General features: G+C 38.0%; 2 protein-coding genes across 2 annotated transcripts; both read right to left on the bottom strand.

The window, feature by feature from the left end:
• Positions 1–2,330: 2,330 nt before the first annotated feature.
• On the bottom strand, positions 2,331–3,261 carry LOC134644019 (olfactory receptor 2G3-like). The gene is given in 2 exon segments (XM_063496651.1): positions 2,331–2,690; positions 2,692–3,261. Coding segments are annotated over 2 exon segments (930 nt in total).
• Positions 3,262–7,334: 4,073 nt separating this feature from the next.
• LOC134644020 (olfactory receptor 10Z1-like) lies at positions 7,335–9,630 on the bottom strand. Its single transcript, XM_063496653.1, has 2 exons — positions 8,684–9,630; positions 7,335–7,473 (listed from the first exon to the last, which is right to left on the bottom strand). Exons 1-2 carry the CDS (start codon positions 9,628–9,630, stop codon positions 7,335–7,337), a joined length of 1,086 nt encoding a protein of 361 aa, XP_063352723.1.
• Positions 9,631–17,454: the final 7,824 nt, after the last annotated feature.

Genomic DNA, 17,454 nt, shown 5'->3' on the forward strand with positions numbered 1-17,454 from the left:
TCATCAGATACCCTGTTGGGATAATCAGTGGGACAAAGGAGGAGATAGAAGCCACGAACCCCAAAACATTGAAGCTCCTTACAAGGCATAAATGATTTCACCCCAAGTCCACCCCAACCCTGAGACTAAACTAAGTGAAAGGAAGTTGGCCAAAGATTAGAGGATGTCAGGACCACTACCCAGGATGAAACAACAAAGATCCAGGAGTACATCAGGAAAATGGTCACGACCTATAGAGTGCTTAGTGAATACTGCACGCAGCAGAAACCCGAGATAAAAGAAGAGGAATCATCATGGAAGGAAAGGTCCCTGAATGGTATGTACCACTGGAGATAGAAGAGGTGACTGGTATCAAGAAATTCTACAAAGCGAGACTGAAAGACAGCACAAAGGTACTAATCATGGCAGCTCAGGAACAAGCCCTAGGTACAAGATCCATAGAGGCTGAGGCTACCACACCAGCGAATACCCTAAGACCAGGTTGTACACTCTTGGCTTCCTTCTCCCCTCAGGCCATTTAGTGCTTAATACTAGACTAACTTGGATGTTGATAAGACACCACCACAAAAACAGTACAGAAAACTAGTTCAGCAACACCAGTTAGCAGAGGTTAGCAGATACTGTCACTCAGTCGCTCTGGGGCTCAGTTGTTAAACTGGATTGTTTATCAACTGTTGTTAAACAATCCAGTTTAACAATCCAGTTGTTAAACTGGATTGTTTATCAACTGGAACATCGATGGATTGTTCCCTGATTCTTCCAGATTCCTCCCGAGTTGCACCCAATGCATCCATCAGAGTGTGTTAATATTAAAAAGGTAAAAACACTGTATATGTGTACGAGTGAGTGAGTGTGTTTTGAGTGCTCAAATTGAGTAGAAAGTCACTATGTAAGTACCAGTCCATTTACAAGTACCAGTCCGGCACTTTTGTTAGTGGGCCTGAGGCGAGGCCCACTAACAAAATTGTGAAAAATGCTGATAGAATAGAATAATCATTTATTGTCCCTCATTAGGGAAATTGACGTGTTCCAGCAGCAAAGTGACAGGCAGATGGAGCATGAGGATTCACACAAAAGTAAAGAATATAAAATTAAAAAAACAAAAACACTGATGACACAGCGGTAGTGAGTCTCATCCAGGACATCAATGAATAAGCGCACAGAGAGCAGGTGAACCAACTGCAGGAACTCTACTTCCCCACATCTGGGACGATGCCTGACCACAGCAAACAAACACATACATGACCTCTCCCACCCCTACAACACTGTTCTGCCTGCTGACTTCATGTTTAACCTTTGGACCTTCAGGCCATAACCAGTCCAGATGTTCCTGTATACTATACTGGCTACTTGGTTATAGGATTTCGTGCTATATGCCTATATCCTTCTGCAACAGCACCCTATCTGAAAAAAAGGAAGGCAGCTTTTAAAGCAGTAGCCACCCACTGTGTGGATTCCAAATTCATAGAAAACATTGTTCTATCTTTAGCTCTATTATCTATATCTATTTTGTGAACTGTTATATATAGATGTCAGGTATTCTATATTTATCTAAAATAGCTTTTTGATATCAGTGTGAGCAAGGTTACAGAAGTACATAAAAAGCTCACACAGCATACAGCAGTCATTCATACAAGTTGCCTTTTTTGAGATTTTAGCTTTTCAAATCAATCCCTATCCTATTTACATTTTATGGTTTCATGTTTGTGACAATGGGAAGCACAGAAATGAATCGGTCAAGATGTGGCTTGGAGTCTCTTATAATGTTAAAAGTGAATTTATATTCAGTAACAATGTCATGAAGTTTTAAATGCACAGAGAAAATTTTCAATGCCAATTTTATGTTATATGCATATATGTTAATACAGAAGTTATAAAGGAAAGTGAAAATTATGTCTTTTGCTTGCTGTAAAAATCTGAAGAGATAAAAGGTTTGAAAATCTGCTGTTTTTTGTTTAACCTTAAAATGTTTGTCTGTAGAAATTCCTGTGTTATAATACTCAATAACCGTATTACACAGAGAAACACAGAGAAGTGTACATATCCACATCAAACTTCTTACAATTATTTAAAAATGAATTGTTAAAATTAAAAAATGGTAAAAAAAAAAATTATTATTAAGAAATAAAAAGAAATAAAAATATAAAACTTTGTATGTGTGGATATATGGAACACAGTTACCAAAGAAACCAAAAACGCTAAGATGCTGCATTGCTACTTGAGCATGTGAGGCCTGTTCTTATCAGTCATGTACAACAAAATATATACAATAATATATTTCTAAATGGCATTCTTCTTTTGAAATAAGAAACTCTTAACTTTGACTGGAGTCATTTTGTTTTATAATGAACTAAAGTAAAAATCCTGTTTCGTATATTGGCGAGCTTAAATCCATATACAAGAGGATTCATAACGGGAGGAATTATGAGAAATTCAATGGCAATGAAATTTTGAAGACTTTGAGATAAATCTGTGGAGTCAAGTCGCAGGTACACATACTGAAAAACAATTACAGACAGAAATGTGATCAAAGAGATCAGATGTGGCACACAGGTCTGCATAAACTTTACCCTGTCATCTCTGGACCTCACACATGTTTTAATAAGATGCATGTAAGTCCACATTATGAAAAAGCCATGAGACACATAGAAGATAAATATTACATATGCACTGATGTTGTTTGGAAAAAGTGTCAGCTTCAGGACAAGCAAGTTTAACAATTAACCAGTTTAGACATAAGACTCTTTGAATGTTTATTCCACATAACCTGAGTTTTGATGTTAGCATGATATTGATGGAGAAAGTGCATAAAGGTATCAGCCAGGAGAAACACACCAGCTGTGAGAGCCTCCTGTTAGTCATGAAAGAGTGGTAGTGCAGAGGTCGACATATAGCCAGATACCTGTCAAAGGCCATAACAGCTAAAATGGACAAATCACAGCAGACAAATGAATATATGATAAAAGCTTGTAAAAGGCAGCCTTCATATGAGATTGTTTGAGAAGACCTTAGGATATCTGAAAGGAATTTTGGGTAGAAACCTGTGGTCCCATAAATTGCGTTAATGCAAAAGCTACTCAGTAAAATGTACATGGGTTCATGCAGATTTTCATCCAAGAAAATAAGCAGCACAAGAGAGATATTTATAAATAAAATTAGACAATAATACAGTAAAGTAAATGAGAAGAGGGGTACTCTGAAATTCATTGTCTCATTAAATCCTGACAGAATGAAACTTCTTGCATTAGACTGATTATCCATGATCAGAGAAACATCTGCCTTCGCAGTGTAACAACAGATATCAGCTTAGTGTGAGCGTACAGAACATAGAGCTGTTGCATCTACATCCTGAACAATGTCTGGTCTTCCTCTAACCCCCTGTTAATTATTGTCTTTGACTCAACAACAAAATAAACACCTGGTAATTTAGCCTGGAAAAAAACAGTTAGGGCAGTCTGTTCCTGGGATCTGCTGGAGCCACTCAGCTAGCTTGGGAGTCGCTGCACCTAGCACTCCAATTAGGTAAGTGGCTCCAGCACATCCCAGGAACAACACTCCAAATCTCTGTGCAAAAGAGTGCAGACCTAGGAACAGCAAATATAATTTGCAGGACTCTCAAGCTCGAAGGCCTCTGGTAAAGGATCCAAGCTTGAATGATAAAGACCGCCCACAGGGCAAAAGGGGAATTATTATTGAATTAATATATATCATTATTATGTTTTTAGAACTTCACCAGTTTAAGCTACAGTACCTCATCGGTAGTATCACACCACATGGGCCAGCCTTTGCTCTAAATGTGCATCAGTGAGCCTTGACCGCTTGTGACCCAGTCACTGGTCCACTGCTTTTCATTTTTGGCTCACTTTCTGTATGTTGGCACTGCTTTTTAGCATGGAACGATCATGTGTAGATCCCACATTGTCCTTTCTTGAGAGGGTCTGTCTTTGTAGCAGATAGTGAGCAAGAAGATGTGATAGAGAAGGACAGAAGTGAAGAGTGCTAGAAAATCAAGACTGGCCTGAGAGAGGTGGGAAAAATGAGCAGTAGTGGTGGGCGGATCGATCCAAATATTGATTGTAATGATACAAAGTCGGCAATGGCATCGGTATCGGATCGATACTAGCCTGGTGAGATCGATTCTTTACTTTAAGTTCTGCTCTTATTTGCAATGCTGTGCTTTCCGCAAAGGCGACACAGCCAGGTCGCTGGACTCGCAGGTCCTGTGTCAGCGCAGAGCAGGCACACTCTTTAGATGTTACGCTGTCACGTGACGTGACTTAGACTCTTGGGGGGTTGTTAAGTTGTTTACATATTATTTATATTTTCACCAGTTGTTGTTTTTGTTCTTGAGAATTTTAATTGTAATTATGTGTGCCTATGCCAAGAGGCACACATATTACTATTCGTCGGATTTATTATTATTATTATTATTATTATTCTTCAGTTTCCGCCTGAAATTTTGCAGCGAAACTCGCAGTTTTGAGACAAGCTTCATATATGTTATCTCATTTTGTGCGGCTGGATCTGGAATGGTGTGCTATGACTTTTGGTGTTTATGACTTTTATAGTTTTTTTAATATTAATATTTTAGTGAAAATTTTCCCGCGCTTCTCTGCCGCACAGTTTTGACACAAGGGTTACATATGTTACATCATTTTGTGCGGCTGGAGCTGGACTAGTATGGTATGACTTTTGGTGTTTATGACTTTTATAGTTTTTGAAATATTTAGATTTTAGTGCAAATTTGGGCCAATTTTTAGGCTCCTGAGAAAGAAACTGACTTTTGGCCCCAATAGAAACAGACATCATTTGTGGTGTGTTGGCTCTCTCTAGTGGTATACCGGGAGTAGTACGGGCTAAAACTTGTATGCTTGGCGAAAAACTCCATATCCCACAATTCATAGCACACCTCTGCCAGTGAAACAATGGCGGACACCACTTGGATTCTATAATGCTTTTTTTGGTGTTTCTAGGTCACAAAATAAACTTTTAAGATATTTTCAGGCGAGAATGTAGGTGTGTAAACTTCAAATATCTGCTCGTTTTATCAAGACATCCCATATTCTCTTATGTGTTGTTGATAGCCGGCTAGCGCCGCTAGCGTAGCTAGCTAGCACCGCAAGCTAGCGCCGCTAGCGACCCTTCGTGAAAAAGCACCCAGGTTTGGCTAATAGTGAAGCGGCAGAAAGTCGTGTCAGCTCCCGGTCGCTCGCCAAGGGTCTGTGTTTTAGCTGGACTTATTTTTCGTTTATATGGGCCGATGATGCTGGAAACCGAAGGCAGGAGCATGAGGTGAACTGAATTTCAGGTAAGAAGTTATGAACTGCATGCACTCTATTTGGGTCGGATATAAACCGAGTTTAGGTGTAATTTATTTTCGTTGACCTTTTACAATCGTACTGCCACGGGAGTTTATATACAGCTGTGTGCGTGCTAAGTTACTGACGTTGGACTTTATTTTATTCATAAGGGTTCATTCGTGAGAGTTGCCGTACAAACGAAATCGTCCCACATTCAGAGAAAATATTATGATTTATTCTGTCATTACGAAGCCTCCCCTGTCATTCTCTCGGGTGTTGAAACGTCAATCATGAAACTGATCAATGATCGGCTGTTCGCTCTTATTTATCGTGCTAAACAACAGCAGCACGTTTAAGCTTGATCAGCTGTTGTTAGAATTCTTTTGATTTTAATTTCTAATTAACAGAGAAAGGTGGACACAAAGATATACTTTTCTTTCTTACTCTCATATAAAATATTTAGCTTTTATTAAATAGTTATCTGAATCTCACAACCAAAGTTTGTATAATAATACACAAGATTGGCTGTAGACCATTGTTCATAATTCAGAACACTGTGTAAAAATAACAAAAAACAAAAAGTGAATGCACAGCCGGCTGTGTGGGTAAACCAACCATATGTGAAAAGTGGTCCATAACGTAATGCTTCAAAGCGTGTTCATGCAAACATTGTCGGGTCTGCCGTGGTACAATGGGACTTCTGCTCATGAACCTGTGTGCACAGCGTCTGCAAATCGGCGCTGTACGAAGTAACTTCATCTTTACACAAAACTGTAAGCTGTCATCTGTGAAGCGTGAGTGGTGTTTGTTTTTACCATAGTTCATGGTGGAGAATGGCTGCTCTGCTGAGTTTTGCTCTCTGTAGCCCTATGAATGGCAAACTACACTGATTACTAGCGGCATAGGCACACTTAAAATTTCTTCTGAAATTTTCGCTTTCTAGTTTTTGTATTATAGTTTGTCAACAGTACTAGTTTGTTTTAATTAGTTTACTTTTTTGCGTGCACTTTTTATTTAAGATTTTTCTAAAAAAAATTGATAATATTCATTTTCTATAAGCATTTTCTATTTAATTATAAACTGTGTCCTAATTACGTCCTGGGTTTTAACTATTTAATAATAAAAAAAGGAAACATCACAAAAAACACTTGAGGTCATGAAAATAAATTGAGATTTAGCAATTCAATGAGGCATTAACCTTATTTATTGAAAAGTATCGGTATCAGTATCGGTATCAGCGATACTGGCCTGTATTTCCTTGGTATCGGATCATACCAAAATATGCAATATTGCACACCACTAATAAGCAGAGGACCGAACATGTTAGAAAAGGCTTATGTAACTGATTACAGTTTTTTTATGCTATTGGATTCCTAAATACTAAAATAAATAAATAAATAAATAAATTGCTCTTAAGTTTGATACTCAAAGTGAAACTCATCTAACCCAAAAATAAATGTACACTATAATATGTTGAAAAATAACAGATGAAAACTGTGCAGATTTATGGACATATCATATATTTTTCTTGAATTTTGTATGTAAACGATCCATTTTTAGCACCTTTAAAGACCACTACAAATTATTGTATACAGTTGTTTGTTAAAAAAAAAAGTAATATAAAAAGATGCATGAGAGAGAGTGGGGCATTACAGAAACTCCTTATTTATGAGTCTAGAATTCTGTGCTAGGCAGTCTGTGGTGTCAAGGCAAAAAAACCCCACCGTTTCTGTGTATTTATTACTTGCTGGTCTATATTTTTGTCATGAACCAACAGGTTCGCCCAGGAAAGTGGACCCAAAAATGCAGACAAACACGGGCGAGGAATGCTTACAGTGATTTTTAATCGAAAACGTGACCTAATGTGACAAGGGGGCCCAATCAGGCTAGTAGCAGGAACGGGGAGGAGGTCAGAGAGCCGCGGGAATATTCTGTAACAGAGGGAGAGGTGGTTATAATCGGGAGGGAAAACTCGAGCTTAGATAACTAGAAACTGGAGAATAGTTCGCCTTACTGTGCCAGTCTGGGTTAATATCACTGAGGGGAGGGGTGAGGTCCGTGGGAAGCGTCTGGAGGGTCCCAAGCTGAAGCGTGGGGGTTAGAGGGCAGGTGGACGAGTAGGCTGGGAGACGGGGACTGTCCCAGTAAGGTGAAAGCCAGGATTGGAACTCCGCTGAATGAAGGGAAGACAGAAATTACTCAGAGAGCTAAGTCACACAAGGAAAACCACGAAGGAAAACGTCATTTACCACCGAGAAGGGTAGAACAAACTGGCACGGAGGAGCCGGTTGAGTCAGCTGAAGTAGGTCTCCCGCTGATTGCTCGCAGCTGAGGCTCAGCTGAAGCACCGAAGTCCCTGCCCCAAAGGGATGGCACAGCAGCCACAGAAGGAAACCCCCTCCAGGTACTCCCACGGACCATGACAATTTTTCTTTAACAGCACCCTCTTTCGAGAGAAGAAAGTTTTAAATATGTGTTTAAATTGCTTGAACTCCAAATTTATAAAGCAGTCAGGTTTTATTCTCTCTACCTCTAAATTATTTTTTGAACTTTAAAACTGATATTGTACTTTTTACTTCTTTCCTCTATACACCACTCACCACTATGAGGAACAGAGCTTTCAGCCGCTCTGCTCCCTCCTGATATCAGGAATACTCGCTCTCTTCCCGTGTTCAATCCAAAATTTAAAAGCCATCTGTTTAAACTCGCTTCCTCTCTTTAAAAATTGACTCCAATTGTTGTCTAATGTTGTTCTTTTATTCTCTTTACTGCTTGTCTAATTCTATTTAGTTTTTAAATCCTTTTTACTATTTATCTTTTATGTTTTGTATGGTGACCTTCGGTTCAGCTTTACTGTCTGAAACACAGAGGAAACCTTAACTTCAGAAACTATCTGTGAAGTGTGCATATATCCATGTCACAGTAAACTGAAACTAGATGTGAAAATACATTTTAGTTTCCCTTAAATATGAAAATATACATAAAATGTCTTGTTTGGTCAAATTTGTGAGAAATAGTGTTATTTACTGAGATTGTGTTGTCAACATTTGTAATCATGCATCTATTTTTTCACATTTTCCCCTTCACAGACACCAAAACACATCATTATAACAAAAAAATTAACAAAGGAACTAACAATCAAACTAAACCTAAGCCTTTATAAAAACGAAACTGGATCAAGTGAACTGGAAGTTAATAGAAATTTAATAAGTCTCTGTTCCATATATTCACTGATACATGTAGAAATAAACAAACTGTAAGATGCTCCACTGTTACTTTATCTTGTATATCACAAGATAAAGTAACAGTGGAGCATTTTATCAGGTCTAAGACAGTAATGCACATTTTCCAGATTTCCTCTGATTTATTTGTAATTAACAAACGTGAACATTGACGAGATTCGTTGTCTTTTAAAACAAACTAAACCCAAAATCCTGTTTCGTATTTTGGTGATTTTGAATCCATAAATGAGAGGGTTCATAACTGGAGGGATGATAAGAAATTCAATGGAAAAAAGATTTTGGAGGGTTTGAGACAAATCTCTTGAGCCAAATTCCACGTACGCTGGATCAAAAGCCATTACAATGAGAAATATGATCAAAGAGGCCAGGTGGGGTACACAGGTCTGCATAAACTTTAACCTGTCATCTCTGGACCTCGCACATGTTTTAATAAGATGCATGTAAGTCCAAATTATGAAAAGCCAATGAGACAGATAAACGACAAGTATTACATATGAACTGATGTTGTTTGGAAAGGTTTTGTCTGCAGGACAAGCAAGTTTAATAATTAACCAGTTTAGACATAAGACTCTCTGAATCTTTATACCACATAACTTGAGTCTTGTTGTTATCAGGATATTAATGGAGAAAATACAGAAAGGTGTTAGCCAGGAGAAACACACCAACTGAGAGAGCCTCCTCTTAGTCATGAAAGAGTGGTAGTGCAGAGGTCGACATATAGCCAGATACCTGTCAAAGGCCATAACAGCTAAAATGGACAAATCACTACAGGCAAATGAGTACATGATAAAAGCTTGTAGCAAGCATCCTTCATATGAGATTCTGTGAGAAGACGACAGTAAATCTGAAAGGAATTTTGGGTAGAAACCTGTGGACCCATAAAGTGCATTAATGCAAAAGATACTGAGTAAAATGTACATAGGTTCATGCAGGTTTGCATCAAGGACAATGAGCAGTATAAGAGAGATATTGAAAAACAAAATCACACAATAATACAGTAAAGTGAGTGAGAAGAGGGGTACGCTGAAATTAACTGTCTCATTAAATCCTGACAGAATGAAACTTCTTATATAAGAAACATTATCCATGATCTGCCTTCTTAATCGAACAACATGTGAGTGTACAGAGCACAGAGCTGCTGCATCTACATCCTGAACAATGTCTGCTCTCTCTCTACACACTCTGTTAATTATTGCTTTTGAATCAACAACAAAACACACTTTTGGGAATTCAACCTCTACTGGTCTAAGAAAAAAAAATGTAGAAGTGACCATGGAGCCTTTCTCTGAAAAAGACGGTACTTTTTCATCTTATCACTGTCTCTGCCATCATAAGCTGCTGCTAGTACTACAATATTTAACTATATTATTTAATTATTTAAAGTTTTATTCAAAACTTGGTTGTGAGCAGGTTTTTCTTTCTGAATCTCCTCTGAAAATTTCCTTTCTTTTTGTATAGAGAACTCAACCAATGTACTCTCAAACTGAAGCAGAGTTGGGTGGGTTCACTGTGTTTATTTTAACATCTGGGAACATCTGGGAGAATCCTTTGTCACAATATACTAATGCCAAGTGGCTGCTGGACCTATCAGTAGGCCACAGGAACCTCCCAGACCAAGAGCCAGACAACTTTCAGCAAGTGTCCAGAGTGAAGAGCTGGACAGCACCCGGATGTTATTAGATGCTAAATTATTCACACTTTGTGCTCTCTGAGCAGTTAAGACACAAGATTGAGCCTGGTTCTGCCAGAGGTATCCTCTTGTTTAAATAGAGTTTCTCCTTCCACTCATATTCATGTTATGCTAAACTTATTTTTTACCACACATCTGAAAATGTGTCTTTTTAGTGTTAAATGCATATATAAAAAAAGGAAGTTCCATCTTTTTCGGAGAAGTTTTTTTTAATTTTTTTAAAAATGATTAAAATAATTGAATTCTTTCTTAAAATATATTTATAATGAATAGGTCCTTGATGATCTGGTTTGACTTCTGATTTATCTTTCTACCAAACAGGTTGGAAATAGTATAATACAGCAGAATTGTATCCTTGTAGAAGTTTGATTTAGCTTATTAATTGTTTTTAAGGTACAGTATTCCAAGGGTTGTTGCCCTAGTACATTTCTGATATTTTTAATTTGTACACTTCTTCAAGATCACTGAGGTCTGCAGACCAAATGCTCCTAGCTTTTGTTACGGGTTCGAAATTGAGGACGAGAGTAAAACAATGATAGTCCAGAAGAGGTCGGTCAAACAATTGATTTTAATGAATGCACGCAGCGTGGAGAGGTGCAAACTGCAAAACAGTTGTACATCTCTGCCCAAAATACACTCTAGATTGCTTTTATAACATCAGGGTATTGTAACGCCCCTTCTTGCGTTTACAAGCACATAATTTGCATGTAGAAAACATTCATGTATTTTAAGAGATAACTGCAGACACAGAAGTTCCCCATCCATCCAAATATGGTGAAGATCTCAGGCCTTTGAGGTCCCCATGGACTGGACATCCTTTCGTCACCTGTAACTAAGCAAACTCAAATACCACAAGAAGCTGAATACATTCAGGCCTTTGCTCAGCTACTATTTTACTGTAACCATATACTCAGGCTCTGAGTTATGATATATATATATTAACTCAATCATTTTAAAGTAGTTATAACTGCACCTGTAATAAACATGTTAATATTTGATTATGATAACCCCTATAATATAACTTATAACATAATGCCAGCAGCTTCAATAAACACTTTGATGAAATGATAATTAATGTAATGTTAAGGATGATGGTTATATACAGTTCAGCAGTGACCTAATTTCTTCAAATATTACAATTCCCTCTCTTGATGTCTCTCCAGAGACATCACCACACCATTTCCTTGGGTCACTCCTCGACCCACTCTGTCACCTCTACATCCATTAATGGCATCATGGGCCCCGAAACCACCATTCCCAGGTCCACTGCCTTCGCTCTGACCCTCTCTAGCCGTCCTCTGACTCAGCAAATCAGAAGACCACCTCATGTCCTCTAGGTGGTCCAGTAATAAAACACCAGCTCCCACTTAAAAACACTTCATTCTTAAATGGTCTCTGCTCCTTTTCTGGGTCCCTCTCTAGTGGAAATCTTCTCCTGTAAGGGATAAAACAAACAGCCTTTCTCTGCTACACCTCACTAACCTACTTTGTTCATCTAATGTTCCTTTAATTATTCAAAGTTGGTTGACAATATCATGTTCTGGGCTCTATCCATTATATTAACTTTACCTAATCTCAATACTCTTTATGTGTGTGAGCAACGCTTTTAGTTCTATTTAAAAACACCCCGGGTAAAATATACACCATCCCTATGTCAGCCTAAATGTCCGCTAGAAAACACACTTCAAAATTTTCTATCATCATTTACGCCTCTTTTTGCTTCAAGCATATACATAACATGCAAAAGTTACTGTTAATACTAGTTAGACAAGTTTCTACAACATTTTGTTTCACCCGGCTCACCCTCACACATTTCCTGTTCACTTATTGCATATTTATCTTTAACACCTTTTACCTCAGCAGTTGCTAAGCAGAAACAAAGCAACCTGTGTTCCACCTTTACCCTGTAAAATAAATCCATTTCATGTTTGTGTCTGTAAGCATGTTTTCCATTCATTCATTACACTCCACGCCATTCCTGCAAGTTAGGAGCTGTAAATTTAAAAGCTACATAAAGTCCAGGCCTTCGGCCTGGCCTATATTTATATCATGTGTGTTTGTAAGCGTGCATGCAATTAACCTGCTATGTTCTCATCTTCCCTCAACATGTATCACCTGGACACTCTCACCCGTGAAGCTTAAAACCCTTTGGACGGAACATCAACTCTAAACAAGCACAGTTATGCATTGTGTCTTAACTCAACCTGCAAATAGAGACATCACTGTTATCACAAACATATTCAATACTATTAAAATTATACTGTACAACCTGTTATTAATGCAGTCATCATAAGGCACATTATATAGTAGCAATAAAAATCTCTAAATCCCCAATCCCAACAGGTCCTGTTTTTAAATCTTCCCTGACTTTCCCTTCAAGTTCTGCTTTCTTAGTACAGTAATTAGGTCCTCCTAATCCCATTACATCTGCCATATTGATTCCTTCATGTGTAAGTGTCAGATTTCGAGCATCTAAAACTTTACTCAGTCTCTGTTGTGCTAATGATGCCATAATTAAAACCTGCAAATTCACATAAGCCACCACACTATGTGTAGTCAGAACTTTTAGTGAGTGTTCTCTCCCTACATGTGCTGTTTCCTATATTATTTTGGCCACCCTTGCTGCATGCTGTGCACATTTGGGGTGCCTTGCTTCTGTTGGACTCAACCTTATGCTAACCTACATAAGTACCTGTCTTAAGAGCGACCTCTGCACAGCTCAGACGCCAGTTGCAAGAGCTCTCTAACATTAGAATCATCAGCTGTGACTTATATAGTGTTATTTCGGTACTTTATACTTCACACATTTTGAATGTTGTTTATATGGGGAGTTCCTCTTTTTTGTGTCTATATTTATTAATATGCCTTGTGCACTAAAACTTCCTGTTTTTCAGTCTGGCTGAGCACTTGTTTGTGAGTAAAAGGTGGCCTTGCTCTACAAGCCAGCCTTCATTATTAAAGTACATAAAACAAGATCATAACCAGATTCATATTAAAAATATAGCTTTTGTTCCTAACACCAGTCCCCGTTTTTTTTTGTTTTTTTTTTGTTTTTTTCTTTTCTCCCCTGAGAAATGAACTAATTCCTAGTTTATGACATTTAAGTTTACTTCAATACATTCCCATTTAATTTTATTTATATAGCGCCAAATCACAACAAAAATTGCTTCAAGGTGCTTCATATATACAGAGAAAAACCCACCAATCTTGTGACCCCCTATTGAGCAAGCACTTTGGCAACAGTGTGAAGGAAAAACTCCCTTTTAACAGGAAGAAACCTCCGGCAGAACCATGCTCAGGTACGGGCAGCCATCTGCTGCGACCGCTTGGCGTCAGCTAACAGAGACTTTTGAAGAGAAATACTTAATATTTAATAATCCACATTTCACTATTTTATTCTTTGGTTCAAATTTTTATTCTGTATTGTTCTTTATTTGTTATTATTTATGTTTAGATTGTTTATTGCTAGTCTTGGTTTGTTGTTTTCTGTTTGGGAGCTGACATAGTCTCTATGGATAAGCGTCTTTTGGTGGGGTAGCATCAGGAGAGAAGCTCCAGAGAGGCATCTTTCATGTTAAACACTAAAATATAACATAAGAGATCTTCTCAACGTGTTGTATATTTTAATATTTCCTCTTTTTTGTCATAAAATAAATCAACCAAATAACTTAAGCTGTGTGACAGCACCTTGCGTTTACGCCGGGCTGTGAACTGCCCTGAATCTACTTGCTACACCCCCCTTTCACCCAATTTAATTTCTCAAGAGACTTTAACTCTTCCTGACCTTCCCCTTCTCTCATCTGATCATCTCAAGCACGTCCTGTACCAAATTTGCTTCCTCTTTTCAAGTCCCACATTTAATTACAAGCTCTAATACACTCAGAGCTGAGGTTCCCCTTTCCTAAGTCTGTATGTTCTACAAGAGAGCAAGTCGGTAAACAAGTTTATCATCACAAAGGTTATTAGGTATATATTAAGACCCCCCTTTTTGTGACACATCTCATGTGTTACAAACTCAAAATCCTTCACTCAGGTTAGGGAATTAAAAGAAAAGGTTAATCATATCATATTAGGTATAGTTGCTCCGGGCCTTCAAACCTATGTTTAAGGAATGAAATCAAATTAATCATCATGTCAAAATCCCTTCTTGGCTCCATCCACAGCCTGCATCCTTGAAACATCCTAGAAACAAAAGCCTGTGTGTTAACCAGAACTTCACATTTCATACTCACTTTCTCCACTTATGATCCAACCTGTGTTATAAAAGAAAAGTTAAAACTGAACAATTATCAGTCATGTGTCCAACCTTAGTCCAGTCTTTTGTCAGTGTCCAGTCGGTCCAACCTATGGTCTTCCTGGTCCGTCCATTCACCCACACATTCACTCACACGCATTAACATCGGGTATTGGTAGACTTCCGCACGAATAATCAGATTTTCCACTTTCAGCAAACTCAGTGTATTTATATAATCATTTATTTTCTTTTTACTCGTTTCTAGGAAAATAGTTCTTTATACTTTTGGACTGGATTGGCTCGCTGCAATCCTCTTAGACAGGGACCCACAATCTGACCCATTGTAATTCGGAAAAGGTCACCTTACTTTTTGTTTTCCTGAGACTATTGTCGGCGCCGTTATTCATTGTTGTCTTTTGCAGGCCTGCTTAGAACAAAAATGAGAAAAAAGAGAGCTGAGTATTAGCTCATCAAAGTACAAAACAAAATCACCTGACAGGTTTTTTCTTTATAAGTGCACTGTTACAAAACCCCTTAAACATGTCCATGTTTATTAAAACTCCCTCTTTAAAAATAAAACAACAACCTCAAAAATCTTCAACAATCTTAAATTTCAGCCATAGAACACACCCAAAACGTAAAAAGCTACACCGTTTCGTACACAATATCCCCCTTTAAGCACTTTACCAAACTCACATTCAACCTAACATATAAGCACGTTCTCACAATATGTCAACACTAATTTATAAACCTCTTAATCAAATTTGCACCTCTGAACTGTCTACTTCTCCTTGAAGGCCTCAATCACACACACACAGCAAGCTCCTCTGTCATCACTCACATTAGCTCTCCAACTAATTTTCATACTCAGTCACAAGATAAATACATGTTTAAACCTTATCACATTATTCAATTATTTTCATTTTCTTCCTATACTAATCACTTGTTTTATCAATCAGTGCAAGAGCACTCCTAAGTCACCCTTTTAAACTACTTTATTAAACATTCACACCATTCTATCACTCATACAAGCAGCAAGCAGATCTTCATTGCATATGCTTATGTTCTTAACCAGGTTTATTCAATGTCTCTATGCATTAAACTTCATGAGCTTGTCTTTTTAGAGTTAATGCATTTTCTGTTTGTGTGTGTTATTTATGCATCTATGGCTTCGCAGTCTTTCAAACTCCTTCCCAATTCTCCAGTTAAGCAGTCAGTTTTTTCTTTCCCCGAATTACTAACCCTCTATTTTAATTTCCCACCTTAAATAAGCACTCCTAATCTTCAGCCAGGAGCTAGGGCCTGTTTTCCAGGTTCATGGACACATGATTCTGTGAACAATTCAACCAGAGACTTGCCTTAACATATCCATTGGCGTTAACCTACAATTTTCTTCCAACTGCTGGATCTGGAGAGTTGGTCCGGGTCTGCTTTGCTCCTAAAAATAACAAACTAAGACATTTGCATTATTATCACGGGTGCCTAAACCACCCATTTCTCTTTTTGTAGTCAAAAATACCAATTATGTCATGTATGTAAGCGTGTTCTTCCTTGCGTTATGTGGTCATGTAAATGCAGTGTAAGCTGTTTTCTTCATTGCATGCCAGGTGATCATCTTAATTAAGTGTAAGCAGTTTCTTCATTGCATGAGTGTAAGCTGCTTCTTCATTGCATCCTTATGTATTTATTGCATTTTCATGTATTCATATTTAATTAATGCATCTTTTCACTGAGCTCTACATTCAAACTATCTCACTTCTGATTCGGTTCAAAAATAATCTCACATGTAACAATTTATATATGTGTGTTTTCTATTCATTAATATAATTGTCAGTTATTTTGATTATCTTTACCTTTTGTATTGTTTACCTCTTTGTTGTGATGTGGTGGACATCCCTAAACGATCCCGAGTTCAGGGTTCAATTTCAATCCAATCATCTCCTATCTTCTCGCAGTCAAACTCGTCCAGCTTCATCTCTCACTGGTCCTTTTCCATTCACAGTGTCCTGTTCGGGCTTCAGAGCCCCAACAAACACAGTGTGTTTCTTCTCTGTTTTGATCTTTCAGTATTTCCTCTCCTTCAGTCTTATTTTCATTTGCTCTGTTTTCTTCTCCATTCATTTTTTCTGTCTTTTCTTCCAAGATTGCTCCAAGCTTGGCAAATATGACAGTCAGTGCCTTCAAGCAGACATATCACGCTGTTCTTCACCAGCAGGCATGTTGCATCACGTGCTTTCTGTCATGCTGCTGGACTCATCAGTCGTTGTCAATGTTACTGCTTTCGCCTGCACTGTCTTTTAGCTTCCGTTACTTCTTCACGTCCACGATGTTCTATCGGTCTTCATCAGGAAATTGACTGTCCTTTGCGTTTCTTCTCGGAGTCAAGGACAAAGTGAGAGCTCAAGCTGCACAATTTCGAGCCAAAGACTGGCTTATTTTCTCCCAATCCTTTTAATCTACTTTTCTGCTGCTGAACTCAAGGTTGCAAAGTTGAGAGAGTCCACCTGTATTGGCACACTAAAGCATATAATTAGTATCATATTCATTTTTATCTTAAAACCTCCCTTTTGCTTCATCTGCCCAGAGTTAAATCTCTCTCTCTACTCTGGGTGCACACTTGTCACCGTGAGCTTCCCTTTTATGGGCATGCATTTCCTGTCCCAGACACACACACGGTTTCCTGTTACTACAGCTGCTGCAGAGACTTCTTTTAATTTCACAGTCTACAAATAATCAATAATTCTACTAAATCTTTATCTACAAACAATAGCCTGACTTTCACTCACACACATTTTAATAGCGCTCTTTCACACATCAGGACAACTAACACTTCTCCACACACATCACCATTCTTTAGGTCAGTTTTGTAGCATCAGTCACACAATCATTTCTTGAGTGGGTGTACTAAGTGCATATACTTATGTGTTTTTAAACAGAAAAATAAACTCAACCTCTCATAACATCACTCAAGGTCAAATATCTTCATAG

The sequence above is a fragment of the Pelmatolapia mariae genome, linkage group LG16_19 (assembly GCF_036321145.2).
Source record: "Pelmatolapia mariae isolate MD_Pm_ZW linkage group LG16_19, Pm_UMD_F_2, whole genome shotgun sequence".
NCBI classification, from domain to species: domain Eukaryota; kingdom Metazoa; phylum Chordata; class Actinopteri; order Cichliformes; family Cichlidae; genus Pelmatolapia; species Pelmatolapia mariae.

Coding starts and splice junctions, on each gene's coding strand:
- LOC134644020 (XM_063496653.1), bottom strand. CDS start 9,630: ATGGATAATGTTTCTTATATAAGAAGTTTCATTCTGTCAGGATTTAAT. Junction 7,474..8,683: donor CGAATCTCGTCAATGTTCAC/GTTTGTTAATTA, acceptor CCCTTCATTCAG/CGGAGTTCCAATCCTGGCTT.